The sequence below is a fragment of the Typopeltis vanoorti genome, chromosome 16, assembly GCF_054136105.1.
Source record: "Typopeltis vanoorti isolate ZY-2024b chromosome 16, IOZ_Tvanoo_1.0, whole genome shotgun sequence".
NCBI lineage: Eukaryota > Metazoa > Arthropoda > Arachnida > Uropygi > Thelyphonidae > Typopeltis > Typopeltis vanoorti.
Genome location: NC_143564.1, coordinates 37,490,263 through 37,513,081, shown reverse-complemented (window position 1 = coordinate 37,513,081; position 22,819 = coordinate 37,490,263). Strand labels below are relative to the sequence as shown.

General features: G+C 38.2%; 1 protein-coding gene across 2 annotated transcripts in view; it reads left to right on the top strand.

Annotated features, from left to right (window-relative positions):
- The first annotated feature begins 242 nt into the window (after nucleotides 1-242).
- The window catches only part of LOC150097959 (lens fiber major intrinsic protein-like), a 162,825-nt gene continuing 140,248 nt past the window's right edge, over nucleotides 243-22,819 (top strand). The window contains exon 1 of one of the 2 annotated variants that reach the window (XM_090406536.1): nucleotides 243-1,091. In XM_090406536.1, the coding sequence (XP_090262662.1) occupies nucleotides 691-1,091 (401 nt within the window). In that variant the 5' untranslated portion in view covers nucleotides 243-690. Of the gene's footprint in view, nucleotides 1,098-22,819 lie in introns of both variants that reach the window. The other variant, XM_090406535.1, reaches the window with a different exon arrangement.

Here is a 22,819-nt window from a genome sequence, read left to right as displayed (position 1 = left end):
TACAACAGACAGATTACCAAGCTAAATTTATAGAATTTATACCAACTTGACCGTCTGCATATCGTGCGATACTAACTAAAGTTTGTTTTCATTCTTGCATTACCGTAGATACGATATTCCTGACCTAGAGGGCGCTCTTCAAGGACTCCACCCGTCTATCATCCACTCGAGCATGCCTATCACTGACGCATGTTCAGAGCGACTCTCTTACCCAACACTCGGAGTTATCGGCATAAGCTGATTGCAGCTGACGATACGTGTGCCAGCAGAGGATACAGGCAGGTAGTCGTGTCATGGAACATCTCCAGCGTTTCATATCGGCAAAGCTGCTACTAATACCGACTTTTGCACGTGCAGTAAGAATAAATAATGAGATCTACAGGGACAGCTCAGTGCACAGCGAGAAAAGCGGCTAATTACGGGTAAGATCGAAATGAAGACACATGTTGCTCTATGAGACACGGGAAGTCGGTTGACCAGTCGTTATTAGCTTGTGGATGCGATGTCAGTGTGTGTTTAGCCTCCCAATAATGGTCTACAGATGTACCGGAGGACAAGGCGAATGCAAGTTGCTACTTTAGTGCAGTCTATAATCCCGGAGCCGTAAAGCTGGCGACTGTGTGGGCAAACTCGTACGGGCATACGAACGCTGTAGCCGAGGAGGAAAGAGTGCATCTTCGGGCTGGAGAAATGGCTACTATATCTCTAGAATCTTTCTTTCTCCATCTTTTGGATAGGGTGGAAGGATTGCGGTCGCAAATCAATAAAAAAAAGTCCATGAAAGAAGAAATTCGGACTCTTGAGTTTTGGAGAGCCATAATCGCCGAGTGCCTTGCTACGTTTTTCTACGTGTTTCTGTTATGTGGTTCGCACATCACGTGGCCCGGCTATCAACCCAGTAGTGTGGTGGTGGCGCTCACTAGTGGTCTGGCGATGGCCACTCTCGTGCAGTGTTTTGGTCACATCTCAGGGGCGCACGTGAATCCCGCGGTCACGTTTGCTATGTTCGTGACACGGAAGGTGACGCCTTTACGGGCATTACTTTATATAACTGCCCAGTGTGGAGGAGCCATCGCAGGAGCAGCTCTATTGTACGGGTAAATATTGCTTGCGTTCTTAGTAAACATATCAGTATATCATGTACAATATTAATACTGTCTTAATGGAATAATGTTATTCCAGCAGGGTATATTAGAGGATTTTTAATACAGACAAAATATAGTTCGGTTTGTTGCTTAAACTGCAAATCGGAATTACAGAGACCTCACCTCTGACTGAAATCGTAGGACGTATCAAAAATACGAACTTAAGAATCAGAACAGAACCCAAAACGATAATTCTCCCTCACCCCCTCTCTACCACATGTCGAATCACTTAACTGTACCATCCAGATGAGGGATAATGAATGCGAATAAGCACGGCGGTCTAGTCGGAGCAGGGTCCCAAATGTCTGCTCTAACAATTTCATAACTGAACTACAAACAATTATAAAAGTTCCCATCCCACTGAACAATAGAAGACTTTTTTTTTTTTTTCATATATCTGAAAGCATAATAAAACTGATGTTATAATAACAGAGGTTTCAAGACCACCACAAATGGAGTTTCTCGATGGGAGCCTCCGTCTATTACGGTAGCATTACAACCATTTTTGTACGTGAGATCAGGGAATACTGGGGATAAGCTACTAGACATTTGTGGACTGCTAGAAGGCGGTAGAATATCAGTTTTGATAAAGCCGTATTGGGGCACTTTCTGAATTGCTAGAACCATTTGTGCTTCAGTGTCCGTCTGCGAATAGTATATGTCCAAGTGGATGCGTTTCTTTCCCCCATAGTTGATGATTTAAATGACTCGAATTACATGTCTTAAGCGTCTACTGTGTGAGGTAGAATTCACTTAGCTGATGCTACAGAAATTGAACTTTTTTGGTTATCTTCACGCAAACGTTTAGTCTCGAATGTTAAGGTACCGAATGTATTAGGTAAAATAAAATACTGCAAGTGATCACATTTCATAGAAGTACTTTAGTATTTCGTATGGATCAGAATTAAAGAGGGAAATGGTACGCTAACAACTAAAACAAGGTGGGAGAAGCATAATCCTGCATAAATATGATTTGCTCAATAACTGTAGGAGTTCCGCTCATGACGATCATAACGAAAATCTCCAGCTAGTGGTGAAAATCATAGTACAAGTTCACCTTTAGGATGGTTTTCGTTAAAGGGACTTTCTACCATAAATTTTCATACAGACCGGAAGGATTGGAGATTGGTCTAATGAACTCCATCTCATATATGCAAGTGAGCCAACTACTGCAGTTGGCAGCTATTTCACTGCCATTTTTATTAGTACTGTTGGAATTTCAGAGAGGAATTTACATTCTCAGTTAAAACAGTTATGGCAGCCAAATAGTTGTTCAATCTCCTGCTTCTTTCAATACTTGGATCACTTATGTAAGATAGAATCTCGCTTATCTTTCTAGCTGGGGTAGGTAAAACAATTGGGGAATAAAATTGTCGAAATGGGTTGAATGATGCGAAATTTTATTTCCTTCTAGCCCTTCTTTTTATTATTTGTTATTTTGCGAGAATCAAACTCTTAAAGTGAGGGGGGGGGTATGTTCGATTAGAGTAAATTTCTGTCTGAAGAGAAGTAGAAAAACGACTGATTGTTATTAAACAGATTTGATGCTCAAAATTTGGGCGGCTGAGCCCTGATGAGAACGTCGGTCCAATAAAAATGGCAAATCGATGAATTAACTTAAAACCGGAGTTTCAACAGATCAAATACTGATCCCGATGATTCTAATGAGGGTTGTTAGTGGCCTTGCTAACGAACTTAACTTATTGCTGCGAATCTTAATCCACTTAGTTTCGCGTGCATGCCCTGTCCGCCCATCCTATTTTAACCTGTGGGCATTAAATATTAAGCATAGCGTGTGGTGGATAAATTTCAGTCAGTGATTTGTGTGCGAAGAATTCAGATGAATCCATCAGGCCAATCCACCATACTTTGATCAGACGATGGCATGGATCCAATAATAATAAAATAACAAAGATTGCAATGTTAACAAACGTTAAGTCTATAGGATGCCCTTCTTCAAAAGCCTTCGTATATGAAAAACGCGATTGGTTGTAGAATCTTATTTCAGATTACTGATGGATGTTAATGTGCACACCAATTACTTACCCTTCAGTGTAACAACTGGACTCTTAAATAAAGCTACTGTATATGAAGATTAGTCGCCCGAGGAGGCATTCCTGAGGCACGAGAATGTCAGTAGAGAGAAAGCAAATAGCAAGACACAATATAAGCTAAGCTTAGCACAAAGATCGGCGTATGGTGTGCACGTTATGGGGAGGGGAATTCAAATACTTGCCAAATGATACTTCACAGAGCTAAAGAAATAAGCTTTAAACATTCCGCGACCTCGTGGTCACCGATCACCTTTTATGATTTTATTTTTAAGGTTCCGCTCACCAGACATTCCCAACGTTTGGTTATTCTCGTTGCTGTAGGGCAAAAAGCCAATATTAACAGTATGCGTTATATACATGCACGCTGTAAATGATATTCACAACTGTTCACAGAGAACATATCATCAATATGCAAATAATATCATACTACTTAAACGCACTGAAACACCCTCGATGATCCGTACTAATGAGGTACAAAGTTCACGCACGTTTGCTTTGCCTAGTGTTCTTCCGAATCTATACGCTAACAAATGTCGAATACTTGGCATGCGTTTGACTTTAGAATGCATTCATTGCCACAACTTTCTTCCAAGTAAGAAAGTTTCAAATCAAACATATTCTCAGTCAACACTGAGAATATGTTTATGTGCATCCTTTACACGCAAGGCTGGGAACCTTACCTTTACTATACTTTACAAAAACTTTTTATATAGTTCTGTGGGAAAGCATCGATCGTATACCTACACCGCAGCCCTCATTCTGAAGTGCACCAGGGAAGTATTATTGAAAACTATTTTTAGGAGTACTTAATATAGCAAAATCGCACCTACACCGAATTTGTAATAGAAGGTGGTAATGCTCATCTTTCCCATTATACATGCAATTTCTTTTGAAAGATAGGGGTTGACTATACGCTAACAATCAAACAGCATTAACTGCAATAGCCTCATGCTGAAATAAAAACTATATTCCATTTTTGAAATCAAACGTTTTACAGGAACAAATGTGCTCTTCACGGATCGTTATTAGTTTGGTATTTATGGCTCCGCATTTCTAGCACTGCAAGCGTCCTTGACGATAGATAAATAAAAACAGCGCATTACATATTTAATACTTTGATAATGCATCTTCATATGACTATTCTAGTGTAGCGACTGCTATTTTAAGATATGAGTTATGAAATCGAGCCCCCACAATTAACAATGGTAGCACTGATTAAGTTTCTTTGCGAATTCAGCCAATATTTACGATATATAAGGAATGAATTAGATTATGTATTGTTACATCTAACGGTGCTTCACACACGAAATTGCTTGATATTTGGTACATACATGTTTAGCGAGTCATCCTAGAGTGAGCATAATCTGGGTGTCCATTCACCAAGAATTATTTTTATCACATTTTTTTTTATTCTTTTAAAATTTTACTCAAGAATATTATTTGGGAACAAAACTTCAGTCTCCTCTCCCCCCCGCACGTAATTCTGATTTATTTCGGAAGTTGTCTGAATATTAATCAGGTGCAAGAATGAATTTAGCGTAATTCAGAATTTACTCAAAAATGGAAGGCCAGCTGTTATGTTTCGTGTTAGAATCTAGGCTGATATTTGTTTGAATGAAAGTTGGTGTAATAAGTTTCCAAAAGGATTCGTGGGAAGCTTGTTTCGGTTCATTCTATTCTCCACATTAGAACCAAATTTTAGATCGTAAAACTGTCAGTAATTTCAATAACTCGAATCCACTGCACGCCCTTTTGTGTTGAATCGATTTAGCACTGGAGAGTAATGTGTTAATGAATCACAATGTGGCAGAACAGACTGCCTATAACTGAAGGGCGTTATTATGGTGGTTTCTTCAGAAAGACTCCTCGCGAATTCCCACTTAAAGTCGATGTCATTATGTTGGAAAGAGATTTCGACGTTCCATTACATTACATGGCAATATGTAATGAAAAAAAAAAAATTTAATTTTAAACCTTTGAAACCTTGGTGAAAAATGTTAAATGAAAGAAACAATAGCTCTTTGAGAGGAATTCCTGTTATGCCATGATCTATAAAGTTTTTTTTTCTTTTGTGGAATGCGAAGATGTGAAACATAGATCCGAAATGGAAACAATTTCCTTGCATCGCCAACTATGCAGTGCTTTTTTTCTCTCCCCAAATTGTAGAGTCGCCCTCTTCTCTGACTTCCGTATTGTGGTCTTTCGCCGACACCACTTCCACTTTTCCATTTTTAGTAAAAGGTTCCGATACCGGGTTGCATTCATCATCGCAGTCACCTAGACAAAAGCAGATGGTGGAAGTTTACTTGCCGAAATCTATTTTTACATACGGACATCTTAACGTATCGATCATCGAAATAAGAAAATGAAATTATTAGAGGGAAGATCACGAAACAAAGTATTTGAGAAAATCCCAATCTTAAGAAAATTTTCTTTGAATTCATACAGATAATAATAATAAAAATCTTTAACTAATATAATTGGACGTTCCTCACAAATTTGGATTTAATTATTATTAACAGACAATGAACTGAATTCGTCTAGTTAGAACCACAGTTCTTCAAAAGCATATCAACTGCTTGAGCAGTGTATTTCGTTTGGTATCAAAGAAACGTGTGTACTTTTCTTCTTTTTGAATTTTTAATGTTTCCTTACTTTTTTCCCCTTATCTTTTTTTTAAAAAAAACAGGAAATTTTCTGTTTGGAAAAACTTATCGCACGTAATTTTCTAAAAATAGAAAATTTATTTATTCGTAAAATTTATCACCTATCTTGAACAGAAGCCCTCTTGTAGAAAATTATAGGAACCGTTTGAACTGGAAGTGATCTTGAGTTGTCTACCAACATTTCAGACACGTGTTCAGAAGCCGCATCAGTTCGTGGAGAAAACGACATTCCAGATTGTGTAATCCAGTCGCGAAAATTGGATCTGAAATTAAAAAGGTAACACCTGAAATGATGACCAGAATTTTGTTGTTAATTACTAGAACATAAGTATAACTGTCTATCAGCTGAGTGTGTTTTATGGCTGGTTTACATATTGTGAAGTTTAAAAACAGTTTCCTGGACCAACCGTACGAGCTGCGAGACCGGCTAAACTCACCTTTTAGTTGATACCCAAAAGATTTAGATATCCGGAGTGAAACATTTTGGTTTCACATCTCAAACTAGTTCGCAATGCACCACGATCAAGGCCTTGGTCCATGAAGCCACTGCTCCGCTTAAAAATTCGTGCAAACGTATGCAAGGTTTCTCAAGGTCAGAGCTGGATGGAATATTACTTTAAGTACTTCTGAAAATCAGTAGCTGATAGTGGAAGTATATTTTAGGGTATTTTTCCATGTTCTGATCGAGGTTAACTTAATTTTTGGACGCATTTTTTAGAAATTCGCATTCCCTTTTCTAAGTTTGGATTAATGCCAAGGCAAGTGAGGAAGGCATCCATGTGACATTTATATGAACTCGCCAGTATTGGCAAACAGGTTTGTTTACGGAAGGAAAACAGTTCCTGTGTGAGATGGGGACGATGCTACCTTCCAGTGAGACTGTTGAACAAGAAAACAACTGGGTGCGAATGGGTTATACGCTACAAAACTTGGCAAATGAATGTGTGCATCAAACGTCAAATCGGTGTTAATTCAGACGACTTTGGCAACGTTTCACCCTTTTAGTTTCGCTGTAGCATCTTTCAGATTTTGATGACGTGGGAAGGGAGATAACCTTTATTGAAATTTACAATCCAAAATTCAGTTTTGTGCGGCATTAGATCATGTGATCTACTAATTTATTTTAACTAATTTTTAACATTTCAAATCGGTAAAAATTAATAAAGCACTTTTCAATCTTCCACAATACTTGTCGCTCATCCCTGTCGAAACAAAAGTCTCGATCTGCCTCTACTATCATATCTTATTCAAAAAATTTCTCTAAATCGTAAATTATGTTTGACCAGAAAGGAAACGAACCCTCAAGAATACGTTTTACACAGCATTGTATGACAATTTCAGTGGTTCATCCCCCCACCCCCCTCAGGGTAATTGTCACAAATGCAGATTTCTGTCCTATTCTTTTACATCCTGACAATTCCTGTGTATCAAATGATAAAGCTGATCTCTCATTCATCACAGTTCGCAACTTCCTGCATCTCTCTCAGCTTCTGTTTTTTTTTTTTTTTTTTTTTTTTCCCCTTTGTCACTTAATGTCTTTAAACTAGATTCTGGTTTCCTGTCTTGTATGTGTTCGTGTTTATAATACACGAACGTTTATTAATTATTATTTTTTTTTTTGCCTCCAGCTAAATCGCCATCTAATTCACTGTTTTCATTTCGCATAACTCCGAATTGTGATTGTCACAGGAGTGTAATAATTGCTCTGAAATCGTCTCTATTTTAGTTGCTAACAATTTATTCACTGGATCTTTTATTTTTCATGACTCGCTATAACGATATCAAATGAAATAAGAGAAGTATGATCGTGTAATTTAAAAATGGCTACTGCATTAAGTAACAAAGTTCTCAAAGGGTGAAGACCCATTAAGAACGAAATTATGCTCCCCATTCTGCTTTAAATTTCAGAAAGAAAGTGTGGCTATCCAAAAACTAATATTCTGATAACGTTGTCTGGACATTAGTATTAAATTCTTTTGTCCTATAATGTACGCTGTGATAAATTGGAAAAATTAGGACTTAGTCCAGGAGTACATAAATTAGTAGCTATTTGAATAATTTGCATCTTATTTGACAAATGATAATATAGTAAGAACATTTCCTCGCTATTTGAAGTTTTAAGTAATAGTGAGGAGTAATATCTGTATTTTATTACAGAAAAATTCACTTCAGCTAAAAATTCCAGTGCAAAATTTCAGCAAAATCCGTCAAGCGGCCTAGTTATTGAACTACATAGAATTATTGTAGAGGCAGTTAAGTCCACGAAGTGTCAGTGTATTATTTGCTAATTGCTTCTGGCTCTAGCCAGGTTGTCCCGCAGAAGAACACGGCCAAGTTTCAGGAGAGAACAATTTTGCCTCTTTCGTCGTATGAAAAGGGAGAGATCAAGTTCCGCACTCGCTAAGTGGTTAAGTGAGAAATCTCGAGACCGACGTCTGCTTTGGGATTAAGATTGTCCTTCACTGGTAACACCACTCCCCGTAAATAAATACTCTATCTCAAAACCTGAACGCTTATAAGTGATTGTTTATAAATGAATAAACAGATATAAATACCGTTTCCACACCTTAAAACTTAGAAGCACAGTACTAGGCAACATCACTGTAATTCCTGAAAAATAGAGGGCGTAACCTGATGCTTTAAAATGCTACAAGTCTTTGTATTATTTAGTTAACACATTACTTATATTTTCATTTAAATAAAACTGCCAAACGATTCTTTTTTATGACCACCATCCACAATAATGAAAAGCTGTTGGCAAAACCATTAAGTTGTTGTTTTTTTTCATTCTTCCTGGCTGTTAATTTTTCCCATGTTCATTATTTCCCCGTCAATTAATTCGACCCCTTTCGTATAATAACATCAAGGAACTTTTCGTAAATACAGCTTTAACCCTTTTGGATAGTCATGTTAAGCGTTACGCCCACACATTAGGTCCTGAGAAACCTACTGGGAAATGAAACCTACGGACTATCCCGTTCCCGACCTCCGACGATGAACGGCGCAAAGGTCGGCGGATCATTGTAGTATCATCAGACAGAGGGCTATCAACAACAGGAAGTCTCTCGGTTTCCTAGTAGCGTGCTTGTTGGCGATGATAGAGTGTTCCTTATTAACGGCATTTAAACTCATCCCCGTCTTCCTCTTGATCGCGCCCCCTCTCGGTTTAAACATTCATCACTTAATTCGTGAATGACAGACGAACGTTACGTACTTAGCAATGCTTTGATGGAAGTGCTAAGGCCATTTCAATGTTGATAAACTCGCCAATAATTCCCACGAATTTTTTTTTTTTTAGAATTTTTATTAATTTTCAGTATTTGAAAGCATCTGTTAGTATGATGATTAAAGGAATGTTTCCAAAAATGCGATTTATAAAACGATAGACTTACGTCCATATGTTGGTATGATTATAAGTCAAGGCCGAATTCACGCGTTCTTCGCAGAGATGTTATCAACCTCTTAAAGGAGGGGGGGGGGTGCGCTGGAGACAACAGTGCTTCTTATTAGACATATTTTAAGAACCGAATGCACCAACGCTTTTGTTTCAACAAGGCTCGTTGACACTTTTATTTTAACAATTCTGAGCTAAGTACAAAGAATTTGAACTTAATTATACACGTTTCAAAACGTAGTTTTGTAACTGGTTGAAGCTATAACACGAGCTTGTATCTCACACTCCACAAATTACTTTGGGAATTAAACACATTAACATTTCGAGGACTACTGTTTTCCCTCCGAATTACACAAGGGAAGTTTTAGCAATTAATTCTTAAATAGTCTGTTTTAAAAACAGTATTCTTTCGTTGATTGCACTGGAGTCGTTTTGAAGTAAACAGATCCAGTGATACCTTCTGAAAGATTTCACTCCAAAACAAAACATTAGAATCCTTAAGGAATATAATAAATGTTCAGTCCTGAATGCTCAAGCAACGAATGCGAAACTCGGTTCTTTTTGTATCACAAAAAAACACATGATTGTCACAGGTGCAGGATGGAACGAGCATAGCAGTCATGAGACTGCACTGCGGAGATTTCTTAGTTATTTTTCCATTAATCCTGCGATAAGATAGAACCCTGTTCCGCTAATCTAAATTTCCTTGAGTATCCTTTCTCCAAGTGTTGTTTAAGTTGAAAAAAATATCTTCCGTATAGTACTTCAAACCATCATTACGAGCGAAAAAGCTAGTCAAGAATCTCAACAGCTTCCTACAGAGGAGCAAAGTTCCGACTGACTCATATTAATGTGTTTGTTCCGAGAAGATATTAGTCGCCGTCACTTCACTCCAAAAGTAGACGTAATGACACATAAAAATTCACGATCTCAATTCTTTGTTCTGTGTATTTCATCTTTCGGCCATCTGTTATTGTCAGTTAAATGCAGAAATGACTTTATAATTACCTTCTTTCAAACCGGACATGGTGGGGGTCTTGTACGGTTGGTCTACACTTAGAAAACAAGCGCTGCCGTAACTCGCTTGTCCTTTCTTTCAAAAAGATACCACCGTGAAGTGAAAGAAAGAACTAAGGCAGATGATGACTGCATTTAAAAGGAAATGAAACGCGCAGTAACGAATGCCAGCAGTACTAAGGAACAATCCCAGCTTCCTGATGAAACAACTATCAAGAACCGATATACGAGTTTAATTAACCCTTTAAGTTAAGTAATTGCAAATGTACCTCCCCTCTGAAATATGAGCATAATACATAAGAATAGGAACATAATGCCACTTAAATTGCGTGGGGGGGGTGACTGAAAGAGCCCTCTCCTAAATTACACCTAAGCCCTTGCTGCTTTTTTTTTTTTTTCGACTTCTTCATTTTGCCTATATGGTCTTCCCATCATTCGAATTGGATCTTGCAGGTGGCGCTATTCATCCATTTCAATGCATTACGTAATGCAATGAAATGGGTGACACACTTGGCATTAGCCAAACTATTTGGATGAGGTTGTTACCTCCACGAAGAGAGGAATTATACAACGATGTCGAGGACACCTAAGCATTCCAACGTGTTCGTGTTGCAAGAAATAAAATAAAAATGGTTGCCAGTTGGCCTTGTTCGCATCTCAAAACAGATGCAATAGCTTTTGAAACTGCAGATTTAAGTTAATAAATTAAGGATTAGAACTGTCGGGTGATCGACATCACCTGACAAGTTGCTCAATGTAACGAAATATTTCGTTTGTTTCTACGTAAAAAAAAAAAACAGTTCACATTTACAAAACACAAAATTCTGCCTTCTGTATCCATAAATGTTTTGATTGGTCTAGAAAAAGTGACGTCATATAAATTTTTTTACGGTTTACCAATGTAAATTATTTACAAGAGAAAGAACTTAGTACAATCATCTGCAATTCAAAAAATCCTAAGTTTAAAATACTGTGCTTCTTAAAAATTCTAAAAACATGGCATTTATTTTGTCAACTCCCATATCATTGTGCAGATACGGAGCTAGACTTAATACGTTTTTTAATAAATATAAAAAAAAAAAACTTTTTTCCCCCTTAATTTTTTTGTGGGTGATTTCTCTCTGGACATATATGAAACATGTGAAAGTTACTACACACCACAAGAATATGTTAAGAAATTACTTCATTTGTTCAGTATAAACTAAAATGAGATGTGTAGGAGAAATGCAGTCAAATTAACTAGTGTCTATGTAGATAAATTTGCAGGCGAATTGTTGGTCGCGTGTTTGATATAAAGTTTCAAGCACTTTGCTTTCTTTTAGTCGGCAGTCTTTAATGACCACTTAATTATCAATTAAATCCCAGGTTATCAGACCGCGCTAACATTTTCTCCGTTTCCTGGCAGTGGTCCTATCATCGTTTAACATTAAAAGAAATGGTGGCAAGATGACAGTCTTAAATCGTTCGAAGAAAGGAAATGAGTTAGGGTGTCTTGTTTATTAAACGTGGCAACAGTCATACAGAAGTCCTAGCAACAAACCGAACAGATTTTGTTTTTGTTTTGTTCAGAATGTTCGAAAGCAAACTGCAAAGCCAGGAGTTTAATTGCTATTTAAAGTAAAACAGTTCAAGATAAGGCAACTTCCATTATCAGCTATGATAGTATTTGTTATATGTAAGTACGGCGCGTGTTAAGAATACTTTCTCAAAATAATGCTTATTTCAACCGTGATGCATGTTTTATAAAATTATATTTTTCCTTGACGTATCAGGCTCAGCGGCATGTCAAGGCCAAGTAACTTGGCTCCTCCGAAACGTTCTTAATAGTCTGTGAGGATGGTTAAACCTATCTACTTATACTATGACTGTCAATTGCGTGTTCCTATGGAGGGTTGACTTGTTTTGCAGAGTGCAAACCCTTCAAATCCGCGTGACTAACCGTTAGTTGAAAACCCCTATAAAGATTCTTCTCGTCCTAGTTGAGTTTGAACCGACGTCAACTAGGTCGATACCGATAGTTTTTGGTCGAACCTACGGTTGTGACCAAAAACTATCGGTAGTAACTGACCAAAATTTATTTTTTTTATTACCTCATTTGCCTGAGCCGTTTTCATTTTTTTTTTAAATGATCAACTTCGTGCATACTATTTTCTTTTTCTTCTGATATTTTTTCTAGCCATTACCAATTTTCAAGTTAGTCGTAACTTGGCCGACTTGAAAGCTTCTACAATTGCAATGAAATTAAAAAAAAAATTCTCCTGATTCTTAGCATCTTTTTCATGTTTAAAAAAATTACCAAAAGAACGTCACTTAATGGAATTTCATAGACTGAAAAAAAAGTAGTCCAGACAAATAAATATAGAATGGAGCTGAACGGCCGCGCATTCAACTGAAATGAACTTTAACTCGGTTGTTGGATCAAAAGATCCGAGAACCAAAATTCGATCTGCTGTAGCTCCAGTTTAAGTTGAATATTTTTTATTTATTTTTATTATTATTATTTTTTTCGTACAAGTCGGGGGGAAAAAATGCGAAGCATTAAATCCAAATAATGAAAGCAATAGAGCACAGCAGTTTGGAAGAAAAGACCCCCGCCCCTCCCTCAAAACAACTTTTTGGGAGTTTTCTGTTAAGTTTGTCTTTATTAAGATCCAGTACGGATTTCGATCACTATCGGACCAAAATGAAAGGTTAAAAATGGTAGGTGGGAGAAAGAGAAAAGTAGTACAGCGCGCATCATTCAATCGATTTCTGCTAGTTGTTCATCAGTATGTTTCATCTTTAAAAAAAAAAAAAAAACCCAGTAAGTCATACAGAGAAAGCAGGATGTTGCCTGCTGTTTGCAAGTGCTGATGTACATTTTAATTTGGATTCACAAATTCCTACAATTTGAGTGATAAAATAATCAACAATGTACATAACTTATTCCTTTGTTCTTTGTCTGTTTTTTTTTTTTTTTTTTTTTTTTATAATGAGTGAAAAATGAGAGTATTCAGATATTTCAGTTCCTTTTACTTTGTCAGGAAATATTTATCTGGAAGATTATTTGGTTTCTTTGAATGTAGAGGTCATAATCTTCTGACTAATGCTAACTGGAATTAGAAGGTCTAATCCCTTCAAGGTCATTTCTCGTCACGACGCGACTTTCTGTTGGCTGTTCTGCATAGCCAAATGGCAATGGTTGACATTGACAAAAGAAAAGCGGCCACTTCAAAGCAGATAATTAATTAGAACGGCATAGGATTTGCCATTTCAAATGCAAGCATTTGGCCCGTCGAATTATCCACATATCATCCTGTTTACTTCACCCTATCCCTTTACATAAAAGATGTCGTCCATTCAATTAATGGGCGACATCTTTTATATCGGCTAAAATACAATGGATGCATTTTAATCGACCAAAGTGTCGATTTGGGCAATCCGCAATTTTTTTTAAATTTTTTGCCATTTTAATTTTTCTCAGAAATTTAACATGTCCAATTGCTATTGCTTTAATGATCCCGAAGTGCACTGTCGGTCTAGCGAAATACTAATAACATTTCTAAAATGACTTCTCGGTTGGTTTTAGTAGTTAAAAGTATTTTGTTGGATCTGTTCTTCACATCTGCCTATTGCATCCATCCTAATACGAATTGAAAGTTAACTATAATGATACGGAAAGGTCTCAAAATCAATGCGGATCATTTGCCATCTTTTAAATGATAATGCTGGTCAAGTTGTTTATAAACGGGCTACCTACCTTCTTTTTAACACGTTTTTTTTTTCTTTGATATATAATAAGACAAGAAAGTCTTCGAGATAAACATAGGCATTGATCGCGCCTCTTTCGATACCATAAAGAGAAGTTAAAAACACAGAAATAAAATAGACGTGCGTCTCTTTCGATACAATTTACTACTTCGTGCCCTAAATCAATGTCATTTTAAGAGGATGCTTCGAGATATTAATTCCAAGTTTCGTGTCAAAGTTGATATCCCTTAAATAGAAATTTCCTTCAACTTGCTTTACTCTAAATGGTCCGTGTTTGTTAGTAGGAGAATTTCCTTTCTCTTGTTCGTATTGTGGGATGTACTTGCAGAAAAGGAAGTAATTCAGAGAAGAAAATATTCGATTGTTTCGCTCGAAATCCCCTCCGGCTTGAAAGAGAATTATGTTCGGGTATTTCTGTTCGTAATATTTCCCGTACACCGAGTACGGACTTCCTGGCACAAGAAATCGATTATTTTCAGACTTTCGGGGCTCAACCAGATCATTCAAATTTTGGCAAGTTATAAGTTATCTGAAGAAAAAATACAATAAGTTATCCGAAGAAAAGTGAAGCACACGATGAAAAAGTAGGAAGTTGATTGCAGTTTAGACGTTGCTAGTTTTCTAACATTTTTATTAGTGACGTCTTAAGTGGTTTGAAAAGTTCCATGTTCGAATTTCAGATCTACCTTACGTGGGTGAAATGACAGACATTCGCAACCGTAACAAATAGAAGCCTACTGACAGATTTTTTTCTTATTTTTAACAGACATGTGTTAATACGTCACATTCATTATTTATTTTTTACATGAAGTAAGGAAAATAGTCCAGAATAACTATTTCACTTACTGGACAAAAATCAGCTGAGCGATGTGAATTCTCATTCTTTTTTTTACAAACCTTTCGGTCTGATCTGCCTGAAATACGTGGGGATTCATACAACCTAATTCTGAACGGGGGCGAAGTCGCTCGAAAGATGATTTTCAGGGTTGTCTGCAGGGGCAGAAAATTCCCCAATACAACGTTATTAAAAATCGGTGGGAAAATGTCTGCAAAAGAGTTCTCCCCTTACAATCTACTTTTCTTGGGTCTGAATTTCTTAACTGGACCTGTGTAAAAACAACCACATTGCAAATTTGAACGAAATCGATTAAATCATGCGTAGTGGAGAAAGGAAAAAGATCTGAAGAAAAGGACGACACTTTTTGTTGGTTGTTTTCGAAGTTCTAGTTCATTCAATAATTGGATTTAACGCTTCCAAAGTTAACTGTGTCCTGTGGCAGTCGACATTAAGTCTCAAAGCGGATTTGCAACGACTTGAATTCGAATCTTTAATGAATCCTGTAGCAGGAGTCGTTGCCATGACTCTTGATATGCAAATTGACAGGTTGGTCTACCACGTTTGATTTCTATACCAGCGTAGAAATCTCGAGAGAAAAGAAATTCGAAGATAAACAACGTCGGTGACAATGCTTTTACATGGGTTGCTTCTTAAGAAGTACGTTATTTCATGCTGCATTCGATCCCAAAAAGAAAACATACCGTACAGGCCTAAATCTGTAAAAGAATTTACCGAATACTTAACCGCTCCCTTCCCGCCCACGCGCACAATAAAAAGGCCTTGACATTTCTGACTTTCGAAACTGCGGCTGAGCAGTGATGCACTCCGGATTTAATCTTGGAAGGGGGCCGAGCACTGAAGATTTGATCTTGGGAGGGGGAGGCGAGTTGAGTGGACTATTTCAGAATACACAGTACCCATTACATACGAGCTATGACTGAGCATCTGCAGTGATCCAATACATGATACCCGTGATCTTCTCTGTCCCGGCTCGGGCAAACAGGTAGCGCCCGAGCCCTACTTCGTTCGCCTTGCGTTCACGGCGGGGTGGATTAAAGATTAGATAATCCAGAAACTCTGTTCAAGTGACCAAACATGGAATTTTTTTCAAGCCACTTCAGGTCTTCAAATAAGGAGATAATCGGGATCTCAGTGCAGTCAAAAATACAACTCTGCTCCTTCGGAGAATAGAATGACCTGCCGTTTTGTTCCAAGATAAGCTGTTTAATTTCATTATAGAGGTTCAGTTAGAAAAGTTAATGCACCTGTAGCATGGTTATTTCTGGAATAACAAGAAAGTAAGCGAACGTCTAAATATTAAGCTTCAATAAGCAGAAATTTTGGTTTGCTAAACGAATCCTGTCGATGCACTCCTTTCCATCCTGAATACTTAGATATTAGTTCCAAAGTTTTATCCAAGTTTATTCGTCCATCTAAACCACCGAGATAAATGCGCTCACGTCGAAACATTAACCCCTGATCATTCAACAGCACGAATTTTCATTCTTCAAAATGTGGTTTGATCTTTCCTGTTTTAAGATTTAAAATGTCAGCTAAGTGATGTAAGTCAAGCGATTACACCTCCAGTCTCAGATTTTTTTTCTTTTTCTTCTTCCTATCGAGTGTGATGAATACGGACAACAGGTTTTCTTCTCTTCTCTTGAATCTAATTTGGCAAGAAATGGTGCCAAACTTGGCGTGCTTCCAATCCCTCTCCTCCCCCAACTTAATTCGACATCTTTATGTTTCGTGACCATCACGTGACGTGAAGGCCTTTGCGTCATCGTGAAAAGACGGCGCCATTCTTGTGACTGACATCGGCGGGATGTCTGCTCTCGTACAGAGGTTGCCGCAACTGACCGCAGAAGGGCGGTGCACGTGTCTTTGAAGCGTCTCGGAAATCGATTTCCTAGTTCCCATGTCAACATACGCCGCCTTCGGAAACTCGGCGATTGTAGCCGTACAGTTTCTGTCGCCCACTTCATCGACGTTTTCGCGTTATTTCCAATGATAAATGTGGAGATTCCGGTACTGATTGAAATATGTTGAACAGGATTATTCATTCCAGTCCGTAGACTGGGTGGATGTAAGAGGGATTCAGAAGGGACGTGCAACATTCAATCATAGCACACCCATCGAAGATGCAAAGAAAAAAAAAAAAAAAAAATCGAACAATTTTTATACACATTCTTGGAAGGTGGACAGTAGAACTTGTGGGAAAACTATTAAGTGATTAGAGCTGAGGTATTTCATCCGATATTATGGTATCTTCGACCAGGTAAATAACGGAAGTGTCCGAAATATTTGTGGAGCTATCAAATGTCCATATTTCTATACGAGCACAGCAGTCCAACCGTTTCTATATCATCATCGTTTCCCTTTCGTGCTAGGCTCGATGGTCTGTCGCGACCAACTAACTTAGCAAACTGATTACTGCTTATAATAATGTTTTAATTTTATCTGCGTGTATTCTTCTGGCCACTTTTCCTGTTTTAAAATTTAAACCTGAAAATGATTAAGACTTAAGTACTAATGATGACACAATAGCGATGCAACACTTACAGCAGTACAAGGGATAAAATACTATATACACTATCTATCAATAATTGTCCGGACACTTTAGCAATTTACAATTGGTACTAGCAGGCGAACCGTAATATCGGGCATGTCCACCTTTGGCTTTGATTACTTCTTGCGCCCTTTGAGGGAGGCTTTCCACCAATGTGCGGCAGACATCGGGTGGAATTTCTCTCCATTCCTCCATCAAAACAGCACTGGGTTTTCAGCGACAGATCGACGACGTGCGGCTCGGGACCTCAATCGCCGGTCCAATTCGTCCCACAAGTGTTTCATGGGATTGAGGTTAGGACTCTGCGCCGGCCAGGGCAGTGGTTTAACAGCCATCTCTTCATACCATTCCATAACATCTGTGGGTTTGTGGCATGGGACATTGTCGTCTTGATAGTAACACGGGTCCGTTCCACTAAAACTCCACAGTGTAGGCAGCACCTGATTATCCAGAATATCAAGGTACTGAGCTGCCTTCATGGAACCATAGACAATGACCAGTGTCCCGACTCCAAACCAGCTGAATGCACCTCACACCATTACTCCTCCACCAAACTTTACTGTGGGCACAACGCACTGTGGTAACAAGTTCACCAGGTCTCCTCCTCCACACCCTGCCATCAGACTGGAAACAGGTGAACCTTGATTCATCGCTCCAGAGTACAGTTTTCCACTGGTCAATTGTTTAGTTCACACACTCTTTACACCAGGCCAGACGAGCCTCCTTGTTGGTTGTTGCGATGTTCGGCTTGTGTGCCGCTGCTCGTCCGTGGAAACCCAATAAATGGACTTCTTTTTGTACAGCCTTAGTGCTCACCATGGTTTTACTGGCGCTTTGGAACTCATCACAGATGGCCTGTGCCGATTGTAGCCAGTATTTGCATACAATCGTTCTAACACCCTCCTGTCCCTGTCAGTCATTTTCGGCGACCGACCTAGGGGTTATCCTGTATTAGTGATGCCAAAACGTCCCCATTTGTTGATCAGATCGCCAACCGTTGATTTTGGATGCTCCAGTTGAGCGGCAATGTCACAACCCACGATGGCACCTCAGTCGAAGTCACTGAGTTCACGTTGTATTCAACTGCTACGATGAAATACTGCTTCCTACTATCTGTACACCGGTTTTTATGTTATTAAAAACTTGGTATGCCATAGATAGTGTATATATCATAAACACGCTTTAATTGGCAATATACAGATGAATAGGTTAAAGAAAAGACAAGAATAAAGATGGAATGTGTGTAATCTAGAGCCATAGCCATAGTTTTGCATAATGAAAACCTGACTTTCAAGAGAGAAAATCCCAACTATCTCCCTATAAGACTGGCTAACTCACCTTGAGCTGAAAGTCCTGTTAAAGGTTCTTTGCGTACCGGATGGGGTTCAGACCCAGGTATTTCCCACAAAAGGACATTATCGAACGACTGGGATATGAAGGCTCGTTTTAAAATAAATTCAGCGTATATTAACATCGTTCATGTTTCCAGGGTTACCAGAACTTATTTGATAACGTTGGAAATAAACCCGAGTTGTAATCTGGGTAGCATTGGGTTCTTACATGTGGCACAGCCAACAAGTGCAGATTCAGTAAGAATCTTCATTTGCATATCCCACACACCTTCATCGCTTCATATGATTGCTGCGTTTCGTCTTTCGTGAACATCAGTTCATATTCAAACCATTTTCTTGTTAAGCTTCACTCCAAATGGCATTTTTCCACTCATTCGCATACTTTTTCTAGATAATCCGAAGCTAATGTAGGGCGTGGCCGTTTTGACCTTTAATTTTATGGAGATTGCCGATGACGTCGCGTGCCTCGTCTAGAGCTTGAACGGTTAACATCCCGATTTGTTACGCGGCGTCCTTGAAAGTACAAGTTCTCGGGGAATTTTTTTTGTCCTCGAAGATGAGCAGGTGCAGAGGAAAAAGAACCTGTTGGGGGACGAGAAGAACGGAAGATCCGCTTAGTTTCACTAATAGCCTACTTCTAAAGGGGTAACAGAAATCGAAGAAAGCGCCTAAATAATCACCATTGTCCTTAATATAGAAGTTAATCACCAGAAACCACAAAAGGGTTTTTTGTGCGCATGCTTCACGAGGGACGATTTAAAAGGTTAGAGAGGCCTATAACGCGCATGCTGTTAAGATTAACTCTTTTCGAATGCGACAATATTGACTCTTATATAGTGAATATTTTACGTTGGCGCATAAAGAAAATTGTAGAATGGTAGTGAATAGTTTAGCTGCAATTTCACTGGCGTGCGAGCACGTTTCTTGAATGAACTAGGTCAACTTAAAAAAAATACTAAAATGCATAAGGGAACAATGGGATTTTTATAACTATTTGTACTATCTATCCCGGTTGGTTTAAAATAAAAATGACTCTTTTTCAGAATACGCCGACTGTACTTATAGGATAAGGATTTTCTAGAGCTGAACTACAATACTAGCACAAGGTATTGTCGTCAATTTTTATAGCAGACCTTACACGATCTGAAATGAAAACAAGTCACGTAAATATGTTAATTTATGAAAATTATCGCGTCTTCATAAAATAACATTCGCGTTATATTTATGCAAAGTATGAAATGCTCTTGAACAATGTTTTTTTTTTTTTCCCCCTATTAAATCTACACACACGAGGGGCCTCAAAACCTATAACAACAGTGCTATTGTTGTGGACAAGAGGCCAACAAAAAGAATAAATCATAACAAGCTTGTTTTGTTTTTTTTTTTTTTAAAAAAACTGAGGATTGTGTCATTGGGAAAAACAGTATGGGGAAGGCTGCTCCATTTGTAAGTTCGTTATGTTTGAACTGTGTACGGATGTTGACCAGTGGCTGCTGTAGTTCTTGCATTAGAGGAGGGCAGTGGAATGATAGCGGCCAATTCAGGGGAGCAACATTCATGAAAGTACCTATTGGGAATAAGAAAGAAAAAAAAAAGACAAAGTAGAAACAGAGTGCCTCTGAAAAAGTGACTGGAGGGGATCAGAGAAAGATTCACCTCTTAGATAGTTGCCCTCTTCTGTATACAATCAGAAATTCTTAGGGAGATTTTCGGTGCACCATCCCAAATGTGATGGTGCACCGAAATTGGATTTCGAATTGTAAAGCAGTATTAAGAACTACTCAGAAGACAAATCAAAAAGTATGTGAGGGAGAGAGAGAGAAGTAAAATGTTTTCTTCCAGGTTATAAGACAGGACTGTGTTTTGACAGTATTGGAAGTCCCTAGATTGCCTTTAAACCATTTGAGAATGGGGAGGAGATAAGCATTGAATATATGGATTAGGGAATATCTTTAAGCTCGATTCATTTAAGTACTACAGAGCTTCTTGAATGAAGACGAGGTACGGAGAGCACCGTCATCAGCAGTATGAATAAGAAGAAAAGGCAGAGAAGCAGTAGAAAGAGCGTGGGTGAGAATACAGAACCTTGAGATACTGCCGAATTAATGGAAAGTCTAATGACCAAGATATCCGCCATGACTTGCAGTGAACGACCAGTTTTATCTCTCTCTCTCTCTCTGGTCGTTCTAACCCAACTCTCCGATCCATATGTTAAAATTGGTTGGACAATGCTAATATTGGATACTATAATAGTACTGAGGACGCATTTCGCTTCCATTACTTCGAAAAAGTGGCATGATAGGTGATATTTGCACAACTACCTTGCGCATCTGTTATTACGTATTAATCTAATCAGTGACCCATTACGGCCAAATAACTTGGTTTTTTAAACTTAATTTTACATGGTAGTGAACATGTATCTAATTAATACCGCCTTCGTGACCTCCTCAGTCTGTTTGCCAAAGCGCATGTTCTGTGGCTTGTTTGTCGAAGAATCAAAAGCAACGTTTCAAGAGGAAACAACTCACCTTTACATACGTTTTTGCTTCTAGGCCAGATTCGAGCCCATTTCTTTGCTTAGTGCTGTCGCTATCAATTGCGTAAGAGACAGAGAGATCCTAACGACCAAAAGCAAATGCTTTTTGTCAATATCACATCTACTTTTAAAAAAAAAAAAAAAAAAAGTGTAAAAGCCTCGAATCCTCCCTTAATGCGAAAATGACCCTCTGGCACTAAAATGTTGATTTGGAATCTTAAGAATGTTCTAGGGGTGACTCCGTAATTAAATTATCTGTGCAATACTTTGTAAACAAAAAAAAAATGATATACTTGGACCGACGACGTGGAAAAAGATGCTTTGAGCTTTTCTTTCATCGTACGTCCATCTTCAATACTGTATTTAAGTTCATTAAAAGCTGAAATTTTCTATCACTTGTGCTCGTCTGTCTTTCGAGTGTTCACTTGTTTTAATTAGTGCATGCTAAGTATTATTTTATTTATTTCTGACTTGGCGAGAAAAAGGAAGGAAAGAAACAAAGCTTCGTTGAAAGAGGATAGTGATGCTTTTTAGAATTTTTTTTTTTTTTTTTATAAGCATGTTATCAATATGTAACTGAATCAGAGTTTGAAATGTCCACAATGGGAAAAAACGATAATGAAGATGAGTTCGCAGTAAACTGAATGGGCGTCTACGTAAAACACTGACCCCTTTTTTGACTCCTTTTTGCGTTGCCTCTTTCGTTAATACAAAAGTTTGTCGTCACAACTGTTACTATCAGTCCCCCCCCCCCCTTACCTCTGACGCTATCAGCCATATAGAAAACAAAATAATGTCATATACACGATTTGCTTATTGTATTATGTAACAAACAGTTTCCACATTTTCCCACTCTTTCTTTAGATATGGAATCAATCTGGTCAGCTCCTACTGTTGTGCTATCTAATTCCTCAAGACCACATTTGTACGGAGACTTGTGCGTTCAGAGTGAGGTCATTAGAGTTATCCCCGTAGTAGTATAGACGTGTGTTGTTCCTGTCCTAAGTTCTACCATACTTCTGGTCGTATTATTCCTACAGAGATGACAAATTAGGCAAGTAAAGATGAAAGAGAATCTCCTGATATGGAAACGAGTCACGCTAAGAGCAACTCCATCTTTCATTAAGAATAATAAGATGGATCTTCTCCGCTGATTTCACGTTTACTAAAAATAATCGGCAGTAACTTACATAATAGCCTTGAACTGTCGTTAGTTCTAACCCTGTTCCGCTGTCCTATTAAATATTAACGTCATTCAAACCCCCCCCCCCAATCCCTTTTCTTCAAATTAGGTTTTCGTTGGTAGATAATGCAGCGATGTAATATTGATTCATTTTGTACAAAAGTCTTGCATGTAAGTAATGATGCCAGTTGGATTGTCATTGTCTTATATGGCCATTAATCTCTGCAGAAAATGCGAAGATTAGTGGAAAGTTAAATATGAGCAGTTTATTATGCGATCTTAAAGTAATTGAAAATATTTTCCGACGAGAATGCA